The sequence below is a fragment of the Rutidosis leptorrhynchoides genome, chromosome 7 (genome assembly GCF_046630445.1).
Source record: "Rutidosis leptorrhynchoides isolate AG116_Rl617_1_P2 chromosome 7, CSIRO_AGI_Rlap_v1, whole genome shotgun sequence".
NCBI classification, from domain to species: Eukaryota; Viridiplantae; Streptophyta; class Magnoliopsida; order Asterales; family Asteraceae; genus Rutidosis; species Rutidosis leptorrhynchoides.
In genome coordinates this window covers 43,193,370-43,205,876 of record NC_092339.1, presented here as the reverse complement: position 1 = coordinate 43,205,876, position 12,507 = coordinate 43,193,370, and the positions used below count along the sequence as shown (strand labels likewise).

The 12,507-nt window shown below is 35.5% G+C and overlaps 2 protein-coding genes across 2 annotated transcripts; both read right to left on the bottom strand.

Annotated features, from left to right (window-relative positions):
- Positions 1 to 4,791: 4,791 nt before the first annotated feature.
- On the bottom strand, positions 4,792 to 6,172 carry LOC139859149 (uncharacterized). Its single transcript, XM_071847952.1, has 2 exons — positions 5,965 to 6,172; positions 4,792 to 5,633 (listed from the first exon to the last, which is right to left on the bottom strand). The coding sequence occupies exons 1-2, from the start codon at positions 6,170 to 6,172 to the stop codon at positions 4,792 to 4,794; spliced, it is 1,050 nt and encodes a 349-aa protein (XP_071704053.1).
- Positions 6,173 to 6,199: 27 nt separating this feature from the next.
- On the bottom strand, positions 6,200 to 7,531 carry LOC139859148 (uncharacterized). The gene has a single exon (XM_071847951.1). It carries the CDS (start codon positions 7,529 to 7,531, stop codon positions 6,200 to 6,202), a length of 1,332 nt encoding a protein of 443 aa, XP_071704052.1.
- Positions 7,532 to 12,507: the final 4,976 nt, after the last annotated feature.

Sequence of the window (12,507 nt, the reverse complement as noted above, 5' to 3'; positions counted from 1 at the left end):
CAAGTCAAAATATATATATCTTCAAGGCAAAAGTGAGTATATAGTCCCACTTTTAAACTCTAAGTATTTCGGGATGAGAATACATGTATTTTATGTTTTACGTTATGGACACAAGTAACTGAAAAGTATATTCTACGTTGAGTTGTACCACTGGCATACTTCCCTGTAGCTTGGTAACTACTATTTACAGCGGTATTATAAACGCGAATCCTGTTGATAGATCTATCGGGCCTGACAACCCCAACCGGACTGGACGACCAGTATTCAACGGTTGCACAGTACTTCGTTTCGTGACTACACTTGGTACGGTGTAGTAAGATTTCATAATAAAGGGAATATGCGACGTGATTAAATGTTAAGTATGGTTACCAAGTGCTCAACCACTTAGAATATTTTTATTAAAATGTTTACATATGAAATCTTGTGGTCTATATTTATACCGCTGCCGGCATTAAACCTATATCTCACCAACTTTATGTTGACGTTTTAAACATGTCTATTCTCAGGTGATAACTAAAAGCTTCCGCTGCAACATGTTGAATTTAAGCAAGATCTTGAGTATGCATATTTGTGTCAAAAATAAAACTGCATATCCGAGGAATTGTAATGTAAAATATGCTAGAAATCGTATTGTTATCATCACATGTAAAGTTTGTAAGTCTAAGATTATCGCTAAACGATAATCATCTTTATATTGTCTAAAGCTTGTATTAACATAAGAGTTATGGTTTGTAATGTAAAATAAATGCAGTTGTTCTTTTAAAAATGTCGCATATAGAGGTCAATACCTCGCAATGAAATCATACGTTATCTAACTCGTTCTTATGGTTAAGGACGGGTTATGACACATATGTAAATAGTTAGTAAGAGGCCTAAACGCTGTGTGATGTCGGGTTGAAAATAGCAATATTAGGCCTTTTGATGATGGCCAAGTGTTTAAATATACATCAATCACAATACTAACGATGCAGCTTAATTTTGTGTGGGAAAGTTACTAAGTTAAATGGCCAAAAAGGGTGGTAAATAGTAATTGCACAATAAAGTAGCCCACATTATCAGTTGTGTCTCAACTGAACTAACCCGATAACGAATGGACAATGTTGACTCGAGTTTCATAGGCTGTGTTTTCAATCCTGAAGCGTCCCGTTCATATCGAATATAAACGTCACGTACTCATTGGTGTCATTGCGAGGTATTGACCTCTTTATGTGACATTTTTCAAAATCTGCATATGTTTTTATAATACAAACCATAACCTTTATTATAATCGAAGGTTCAAACACCATAATAATGACTATCGTTTAGTGATAATCTTAGTTTTGCAAACTTTACATTTGATAATAACAATACGATTTCCAACATATTTCACATTACAAATCTTCCGATATGCAGTTTTATTTTTGACACAAATATGCATACTCCAAATCTTGCTTAAATTCGGCATAATGCAGCGGAAGCTTTTAATTATCACCTGAGAATAAACATGCTTAAAACGTCAACATAAAGTTGGTGAGATATAGGTTTAATGCTAGCAGCGTTATAAATATAGACCACAAGATTTCATATACACAAACGTTTTAATAAAAATATTCTAAGTGGTTGAGCACTTGATAACCATACTTAACATTTAATCAACGTCGCATATTCCCTTTATTATGAAATCTCACTACGCTGTACCAAGTATAGTTACCGAAACGAAGTACTGTGCAACCATTGAATACTGGTCGTCCAGTCTGGTTGGGATTGTCAGGCCCGATAGATCTATCAACAGGATTCACGTTTACAATACCGCATGTAAATAGTAGTTACCAAGTTACAGGGAAGTATGTCAGTGGTACAACTCAACGTAGAATATATATATATATATTTTTATCACTTGTGTCCATAACGTAAATCATAAAATGCATGTATTCTCATCCAGAAATATTTAGAGTTTAAAAGTGGGACTATATACTCACTTTTGTCTTGAAGATATACGACTTGGTCTCCGATAGATATCACGAACCTAACCATATATAATAAATCAACATGTTTTCTTTTCAAATAATCGTTACATGTATACTTATAATACTTTTAATATCTAATTTTCAGTAGTTAGCAGTCCGATATTAGTGGTCCACAATTAGTTGTTCAATAAAATAAATAAAGACCCCATCGTATTCGTATTGATCAGAATTAATCTCGACCCATGGTACCATGTTGTCAAATGACGTGTTGCGTACATAAAGTACCGTGTTGTCAAATGACGTGTTGCGTACAATCATGAGGTCTTATGATTAATCTTCTCGTGTTGTTTACGGGTGGTCCTGAAATATGTAGAATTAAATCATGAGTAAATATATATGAAATATCATATTAATTAGCAAAGATATGATTAGTTTAGTTTTACTCCAATTAATTTCGTAGCTAAACTAGCTTCGGATACCCAATTTTGTTTTAGCTGTAGTTTCTTCAATATAACTCCGTTTTTTTTTTGTTCAACTTGCCACTTCCTTGAATCGAGTCATTATTTATGAATATGAACTGTAAATCCCTTAGTTTGCATTCGAAATCACAGGTTATAGGTCAAACTTTGGTGAATCTTATGAAAGTGATCATTTCCGTTGTAAAAACAACATCTAGATGATCATTTTTACAAAAATACTTACACTTTGAGTTACACCATGAGATTTTTATATATTAACATATTCATAATAAATATCATTTTTACAGAATATAAACTTTCAATTCAAAGTTTAAGATGGTTTTTAATTATCCAACCCAAAACAGCCCCCGGTTGCACTCCAACGACGTAGATTCAGTTTTAAGGTGTTCTTTGTAAAATCAAGTTGTATCTTGTTAAGTTAGCATATCCTTATAATATATTACAGGTCTTGAAGTGTTTTAAAAGTTAAGTTAGAAGGATCTATTTAGTTTGAGAACAAGTTTGAAATCATTCAAACTATGTTCTTGTTGTTATATATATTCGTAGTAAGATAGTCATATATGAATTGAACTAGATGATGAACCAAGGTTATACCTCAAGTATGATGAAGAAAGTTACTGAATAAACAAGATATGAACTTGTTCTTGATGACTTGGAAGATTAATAAGTGAAATCATGAAAAGAAACAAAGGTTGTAAGTAAGTTTATATCTTGATTTAAGATAAATAACTTATATGAATTGAATTAAAGTTTTAACATAGTTTTACCTTGGTTATGAAGCTAAAAGATGGTAAAAATGCTTGGAGATGATCAAGTATGATGTTAGGAGTATTTTGAGAGAGAATTTGGAGTGTAAGTATGAGAAAATAGAATGGAAAAATCGGGTGAAATCATAAAAACGAATTTACTTGCTATATAGAAAAAAAAATCCTTAAGTTTGTTTTTTAGCTCATTAGTCATACAAGTTGATAATAATGGTTCAACATGTTGTTGACTCTAAGATGGCTGCTAAGAATGAATGATTAAAGGTGTATATACTAATAGTAAATACATCTAGAAGCTGCGTACAATACGATTACATATACCCTAGGTATACGTGTAAAAATCTTGAGGAAACGGAACGAGAATTCAAATATAACTATCTTTTATGAATATACTTATATTGTTTTATGTATTTAAGCCCTTTAAAAGTAATTAAATACGTATTTATACGATACTTGTATAAGCATTATAGGTTATAGGTATATATATCAAAGAACGTTACGTATAGTTACCGTTTTGAAAACTTTAGTTAGTAGTCTCAAAGTATACTTATAACTCATTGTTATTAGTACACAATGATATGTTAAACCATCCTTAGGACATGTTAAATATGTATAAATATGTATATGTACACAATCGTATAATTATCGTATGTTATATAGTTCGTGATATCATCGGTCAAATTGGACGGTCAAACGTTGCGTAAAACTCTTTTAAAAAACACAAGACTCAACAATTTGGATTGCTTATTATGTTGGTAATGTTTAATTTATGTAAATATTAATCTTATATGTATAAAACGATCGAAAAAATCCGGGTCGTTACAAATCCCTAAGACAAACAGGTTACCCTAATTACCATCTCGATACCCTGTATTTAATTGTAAACATCGTCTGAATATGAACCCAGCAGAAGATTTAAAAGTTGTAGAAATGTTTGAGTTTACCTTCAATTGCTCATCCAAGAATGTCATTTCTAGAGTACCTCGGCATGTCGCCGGGTGTTTAACAGGTCTACCTAAAACATGAATGGAAAATCGCAATTAGATTTGTGGACTACACATAATTCAGGCAGTCTACATTTTATATTGAATATATAATGTAATAAACATATGCGTTAAAGATGGTTGGTTGAGAGTTACCATTACAATGTTTGGTTTAGGTTGAAGAACGTTTCTTTATAAACAACGTTTCTTGTGTGGCCCTTCAATCGCTCATCGCTTTCATCGATCATGACTATTTTTAGACCATCTGGTGATGTGACATGTAAGAATGCGACATATAGTTGACCGTGGCTAAAAACTGGTTTAGGGAGGTAGAGGCCGACCGAATTTAGTGATTGGCCCTGGCTCTTGTTAATCGTCATAGCGTAACACGGTCTGACAGGAAATTGAATGCGTTGCATAACAAATGGCCACTTTGTTTGGGCGAAAGTTAGCACAATTCTGTGGATTATGACTGTTGTACCTATATGCGATCCGGTAATGATGCGAGCATGGATGACAAACTTTTGAAACGCGGTTATGATTAGTCGTGTACCATTACACAGCCCTCCACTTGGGTGTAGATTCCGTAACAACATTATTGGTTGACCTATTTTTAATTTTAATTTGTGAGGAGGCACACCCGGAAAATCGAGCTTGTTAAATATTCCACCGGATATGATTGTTGCTGTTCGATGCAGTCGGTATACCCTTTGCAGATTTCGTCCGAGCTTTTGAATGTCATTGTTTCACCTTGTAGTTTCTTAAACATGTGCTTGTTAATCGCATCTGCATCATCATTTCCGGGGGTCAATATTGCCCTTTCTCGCAAATAGTCTTCATCGTCCTGCCTCAAATGGAATTCTGGGAATATGGTATCAACAATTGTTTCAATTGGGTTTATTCCATTTTTTACGATGAATTCCTCAGGAATCTTTATCCATGATGGTTCATCATCTCCTTCTTTAGATGATGCAGGTACGTTACCATCCCCCACATCTAGAACCCATTTATTGAATGCGCATTTTCGACTATCTATTTGGCCCGATAAAGTGTATTCGTTGACCCTCATAATGCGTGAGAGTGTATGTAGGTGACAGAATTTCCACAATTCTGATCTATTGATGCATGCGTTAACTACCTCTTGCCTTTTACCTTTTGGAATGACTGGGAGGATTTGTCTAAAGTCCCCACCTATCAAAATTGGCATACCAGCAAATAACTTGGTTCTATTTGCCTCTTTTTTAGAACCCAAGATATCTCTAAGAGTTTTATCCAATGCTTCAAAGGCGTACCTTTGAGTCATAGGAGCTTTGTCCCAGATTATTAGTCTTGCTTCGTGCATTAGGGCAGCCAAATGTGTTTTTTGTTTTATACCGCAGGTACTATTTTCCATGAGCTCAAGTGGGATGACAAATCGGTTGTGCGCAGTCCGTCCCTCGAGTAGTAACAACGAAGCGATCCCTGCATTTTTCCATTGTTATGTATTGTTAAGGCAGCCTAAACAAAACATGTACGTATTATTTGTATGATGTGTATAGAATGAAAATATGATATAATAAAAGAGTGGCTCAGCTGTTTTTAGACATACTGGTTCCTGATTTTTTTTACAAAAGACCTACAAATAATGCCCGGGGAAACTTTTTTAAGAAAAGTAGTATATGATATAATAAAACAGGCTGTATGGTGGGTTTAAACATAGTGAGCCAGGATTTTTTTTTAAAAAGTGTCACAAATAATGTTGGGGTAACTTGTAAAAAAAATTAGATAAAATTTTAAAAAAAAAGAAAATTACCTGATGATGCAACTGCTAGAACAATCATTTTCTCAGATCTTAGCTTTGTTAGAATAGTATTGTATAAAAAAGTCTTCACAGTTCCGCCTGGCCCGTATAAGAAATACAGCCCGCCTTCCTTGTTTGTTACAGTTTCAAATAGCCGTTCATATAGTGCGAGTTGTTCAGGGTTAAGAGACCTGAATAGGTTGTCATGCAAGGTCTTCATTTCCTTGATGTTGTAATTTAACTCTTCTCAGATCAAGCGATTGTCCAGTTGGGTAAGCAGAGACGGGTCAGGCTGTGGCAGAGTCGGGAAATCCGAGAGTGACTTCCCGTGTTTATGCAAAACTCCCTGTATTTCTACCAAACAGTAATTTTTAATCTGAGAATCGGTTAGGGTTAAATCTGGGAAGTTAAAAATTTTCCTTTTTTTATGAAGAATGTCGTCGGCTAAATCTTCCCAGTGTTGTTCCCATAGTGCTAGTGGGTTAGTTATGTTGCAAAAGAGTAACATGGTTACAAATAAATCGCGAAGTTGCGCACCTGAAGCCCATAGTTTTGCCTCAGAAATAGCTTCTGTCCATTCCCGATCATCGTGTAGTAAACCATATGCGAAGCAAGCGTCTTTGAATGTGGGGTGTACCGTGCCGTCAACTGTCCGGAGTTCTTCAAATGAGCGTGGTCCCTTTACAATATTTAATAACATTCTTAGATAGTAACGCTCACCTGACGCTGGATTTGAATAGACAATACGACCAATTGAGGGTCTCAGCTTTTGGGGGGCCCATTCTTTTGCATCATTATTCCAGACATACTCTTTAGGGATCTTTGAGTATGTAAGGTTACGTGCTTTCGGGTCTTGTTTATTAAGTTCAAACCATTGGGTGAACATGGTTTCTTTGATGCTCGGTCTTTGAAGCAGTGAGGGAAGATGTTGCGAATCATGTAGAGTGAGTGACTGTTGGTTTGGTAGATGATATGATAGCTTAATCACGGATGGCTTAGAGAAGTGGATGTCGTAAGAAAATAATCTCCAAACAGCCTCACACGGAGATAAATAACGACAATCCAAATAATTCTTGATTTCATCAATGTCAATAATTTTTTCCGTAGTGTCTGATGAGTTATGTGTGGGTAGTATGTTTTCCTGTATCACGATTGTAGCTCGGTCCGGCCCTTTATTTAAGTATTTGAATAGATACTTAATCGCGCGAGATCTATTACACCACTCGACATTTATATGCGCGTTGTATCTGATTAACAAATATCTATTGTAAGGAACGACATAGCTGTTGTCAAGTGTGCTTTTACCTTTAGTAACATTGACACCGTTGTTGCGACGTCTGTAGTTAGCGTACCCGTCCTCATCAATTGTGGTTTCGGCATAATATGGCTTAGGGAAATGCTTTGAACATTGATTATCAATCATACATGGGGCATCTTTGTGTTTACGACCGCAAGGGCCGTGTAACATGTACTCGGTGACCGCCTTGTATCCTTCGAGATCGTGAACCTCGTTAGGAATTTCGGCCGATATGAGATCGTTGATGTCATCGGGCGTCTTGCATTTGTATGCACGGGTCATTATAGTAGCGTACGTGTGATTACAAAGTTGGGACAACCATATTACAGTAGGCATATCTTTCTAAATTTACAAATAATTATTTAAATCAAGTATGTTGTAGGCAAGCTTGACAGTTTCCACGTGGTGGGTATCTATTTTTTATGTAGTTAGAAACATTTGATAACCTGCAATGTCTATTATTGTCTTTAAAAATTTCTTATTTTCTTGCTTGATAGTGGAAGTAGGTGTATTCTGGACTGTTAACATACATACATGTCAAAGAGTTAGTGCATGTGGTTAATGATATGAGACTTTAGTATCAAAATGAATGGTGGGGAAAAAACTAAGCAAATGAAAGTTATAAACCTACTAACCATAAGCTCATTATTAATATCACATAATTCTTCATCATCGGACACTGATTTTAGGGATTATTTATCTCCAATGTTAGAAGTCATGGGCTGCCTTATACATGTGCAGGTATTGAACTAATTTTTAAACTAATTAGTATCATTCAGGTATTATGTAATAACTGGCATGTTGGCAAATACACATAATATATAGACCTGCGAGTAGACAAATCACGGGTCATTAACCTAAATTACATCCATGTGCAGGTATTTAAATAATTTTTAAACTAATAAGTGTCTTTCAAGTTTTATGTAATAACTGGCATTTTGACAAATACACATAATATATAGACATGCGAGCAGGGAAGTCACGGGTGTTGAGCATAAATAACATCTCATATACGTCAGGGAAAATTATATTATACGATAAAATAAATTTGATCATGATGTAGGCATTTTACACGTGTGTGCTTATAGCATGGTAGGAAAAATCGGCTAAGTGCTCCAGTACCATTGGTAAATAGCTAAAGAAGTTGTAGGGTCTGCCTAACCTGCAAATCAGTTATACACAGGTTGGTGTTAAAATTTGGGAATGAAGTGTGTATAATACCTGCTTCGCATGTACCGAAGATGTTGCCTTTCATTATATCATTCATGAGGTTGTCCAGTTTCTGTTTGAAAATTCTGGCTATAATTTCAGGATGGTTCGGCGCTCGCTGGCCCTCGATAAAGCATAGCATACCTTCTATTTCAAGCCATTTTGGGTTAGAAGTGAAGGTGATGAATAAGTCTGGGTTATTGAATTCGCGACACAAAGCCATAGCATCTTGGTAATTTTGAAGCATGTAGCGTGGACTACCTGTATGTGACGATGGTAAAATAATTCGTTTTCCAATCGAAGCGGCTTTGGTGTCGTCCCTTGTTACAGCATCACATACGTTGTTGTATAGATCGGTACGCAGCTCGCTTTGGTGATTTATGAGATACTTTAGACGTTGTTCTTTGACTGCTGTATAAGCATCAATCAAATACTGTTGGAATAACCGTCCACCCCTTAGGAGAGTTGTACCTTCATTTTCCCGTTGCTGAATTCTGTAGCAGTAAAATTCTCGCATGGTGATGTAACCACGCATAGTTTTCCTTCTTCCACTATTACAATGGTAGGGTATGTTTTCATGATACCCGGTTTCACCATATGGAAAGAGTAGTGGGTACTGTGACGCCATATATAATTGATGAAGCTCGGAGATTCTCTGGGGTGCGCAATTACGTTGTTGTACAATAATATCACGTGATGAATCACAGTGGCCAAAGTTGCTAGTGATAAGAGCTGCCACCTCACCAACGTTCGGTGCGTTATACTGGCGGGAGTTCGATATTTTTGCAATCAATCGGAGTGCGCAGTCGGCCGATCTATTGTTACTGGCCCAATCTCGTGCCATACGAAATGCCTGTACGACTGCACTAAATTGATCGAGCATTGCAATCAAGTTTTTAGTTAAGGTTTCGTCTGCCGTCTCTCTTGAATAACTGCCTAAGAAATCTGACATGCGGTTTGCAGCCTCATTTTGTGTGTCATAAAAGTATAGCTGTGCATACCTCGGTGAGACGCCATCCTCTGGTAAAAGTGAACCAATCTTATGATATGTTTGACCGCTTATTCTAAATATGTATGGGGCGCGACCCCGGTTTATGGTGTGGTCAATCCGTGCTCCGAAAGATGTGAATGAGAACATGCTGTTATAGACCCTTATTTTCTCTCGAAATCTTGCTGTTGATGTGTCGGTATAATCAAGTAATCTCCTCAAGAGCGGGGGTGGTGGTTTGAGTTTTGGCAGTAGTATTTTTCCATTTTGGCAGCAAATAGAGAAGGTAGGATTTTTGGTGTGTTTTGGTTTATTGTTCCTCTCATCATACCACATAGTTGCGTTGCAAGTAGGGTACTTGAATGTAGGAGGTCCTTGATTATGATATTCAACATTGATACCTGGCCAAATCAAAACAGTTCACTCTTACTATGACATAAATAATTTCTGAACATAAGTAATTTTTTTTAAAAGGTTGGCCAACATGACAATGAAAAATCCTCACTGTAATCGCAATCCTAAATAAATAGCGGTTATTCAACAGTGGATGGCGGGAGTCGTTACCTGAAGAGTTGGCTGCGCGCCTTTGGATGGCCTTTTTGCTACGATCTGAGTTGGGCCGTATCGGGTCTGCAATAGTTAAAATGTGTGTTAAAACTGTGTGATAGTGTGCATCAAACGTACATTATTTAATAACCTGCTTACTTTTTGAGTCGGGCTCCTCATGGCAATGTACCCGTGCAGGGGTGCCACCTGTGGAGATAATTTCATTGTTAGTCTGGTTGATTAGTGGAATGTAATGTTAATGCAAAAACGCGGACAGCTACGTTATTAATCTATTTGGTAGGACAGGGAGCTCGTAGGATGTAATTACCGAATGATATTGGAGAACCTAGACCAATGGTCTGAGGCCGACAAACTGGTGTGTGCCGGTATTGGTTGTTGAATGTCTTGAATGTATCGTGATTGAATGCCCTAGCATGTTTGTCAAACCGGGCAGCCCTATATTGAGAGTTGTTCCTGCTCAATAGTGTGTTCCCAAAGTAAATATGTCGCATGTTAAATCTACAATTATAATATGGCGGTAGGAATAAAGGTGAACCTGAGCTGTTGGTGCACGTGTCATTTATCATGAGGCCATGGTACGTTTGTCGTTTCCCGTAACGTGTGAGTGTCGTTGATGAGTATATTGATATAGGGCCATTTAGGAATTGTGACATGCGTATGCTGCTCAACCCTTTTGAAATTTAAGGAAAGAAATGTTAAAACCATGGAATGTTAGTAAATATGTTTAACACTTGAGAATGATGGTCATACCTGGGTAGATATTCGTAGAAGTGGTGGCTTTTTCAGTTGTAGACATTGCAAGGTGAGGGGATACAACTTGCATGAACTACATTTATAGTGGCACATAACTTGTGTGGGTGGTAGAGGAATGGGTGCAGAAGTGGAAGTTCAAAAGCCCGGATAATTAATATAGATAGTTAATATATATACAAACATAGATTGATTCATATACATATATATATATATATATATATATATATATATATACATATACATACATATATCTGTATAAATGCATACATACATACGCATATATATATATATATATATATATATATATATATATATATATATATATATATATATATATATATATATATATATATATATATATATATATATATATATATGTATACATATACTTATATCTGTGCATATGCATACAGACACATGTATATATGTATATATACATATACATATACATATACATATGTATGTATATATATACATACATACAAACATACACGGTTACACATATAGATAGGAATGTTTAGGAAAAGCTGTGTGTTGGATGACTCTGAAATATGTGTTATTAGTCTCTACTTTATATGTAATTAAGGTTAAAGTTGTCAGCTTGGTTGAAATATAGGTAAGTGGGTTAAAATTGCCATATTTGTGTCACACAATATCATTGTTAAGTTTTAGTGACAAAAGGAATGTAGTCATAGGTTGGCCATACTGTATTGGAACTCGTTAAAAGGTTTTAGAGCGATATGTTCACCAACTCAACAGATCATGTACAATTCTGGACGTGTAACTTTTAGTAGTACCTTGTGGGTGATCTAGATATAATCGGCTACCTGAAATTCACCGTATGAATCTGATTCACTTCTTATCGCCTTTGTTTCATTGCATATTATTTCTACAACCTGATACACACATATGAAATGTTACGTTCCACACCACTGGGCAGACATAGCTTTTAACTGAAGAAATAAATTTAATTTTTTATGAGCACTTGGGGAATAAGACAAAAACATTCGGCACCAATCAGGAAAATATAATGACAAATGTAAATAGAAAAACAAATATAGTTACGCTAGATAATGTAATTCAATGATCTCCAAAAATTAAAAAATTTTAAAAAATATAACTGTTAATAAAATTTGCTCGACATCAGCATCACCATCACCATCTATAAATAGATTAGTATTTAATATTCTCGTGAAATGGAACTTATACAAATAGAGGAAAAAGCAGGCTACATACACAATAACTCTAACAATGATTCATTGTTTTTTACCCTTTCCATCTCATGACATAATATATATTCTCCACCAACTGCATAATTTGCATCCCTGCTATCAGGTGCCTGTAAGCCATGAATTTCCTCACAGGAGTAACAAAGCCTCAAATATCACGTGCTAACGGTGCCTAATAATACATATAAAGCAAGCATCAAAATTAGTAAACGTTGATACATCAGCAGCAGGATAAATAACAAATGAGGACCAAATAGTGTGCAAGCAAAGAGAGAAAGTGATATTTACCTGCAAGGAAATTTTTACAACGGACTAACAATAGATGATGTCTACCAAACCCACAGTTTCAACATAAAGTAGCAAGTATAAACATGAAACTGATTCAATAGATATAAAATTACCAACATGAGTAAAACAATAAATATTAAACATTTTAGAAACATAAGTGGATGTGCTGGAACAGAAATGCATCCATAAGCCCAAAACCAGGGGCTATATTATTGCAGATAGTT

Bases quoted from the DNA above. Each gene is read 5' to 3' on its own strand.
- LOC139859149 (XM_071847952.1), bottom strand. From the start codon at position 6,172: ATGAAGACCTTGCATGACAACCTATTCAGGTCTCTTAACCCTGAACAA. The intron at 5,634-5,964 runs GTAATTTTCTTT...GGAAAAATGCAG, and splicing joins TCTAGCAGTTGCATCATCAG to GGATCGCTTCGTTGTTACTA.
- LOC139859148 (XM_071847951.1), bottom strand. From the start codon at position 7,531: ATGACCCGTGCATACAAATGCAAGACGCCCGATGACATCAACGATCTC.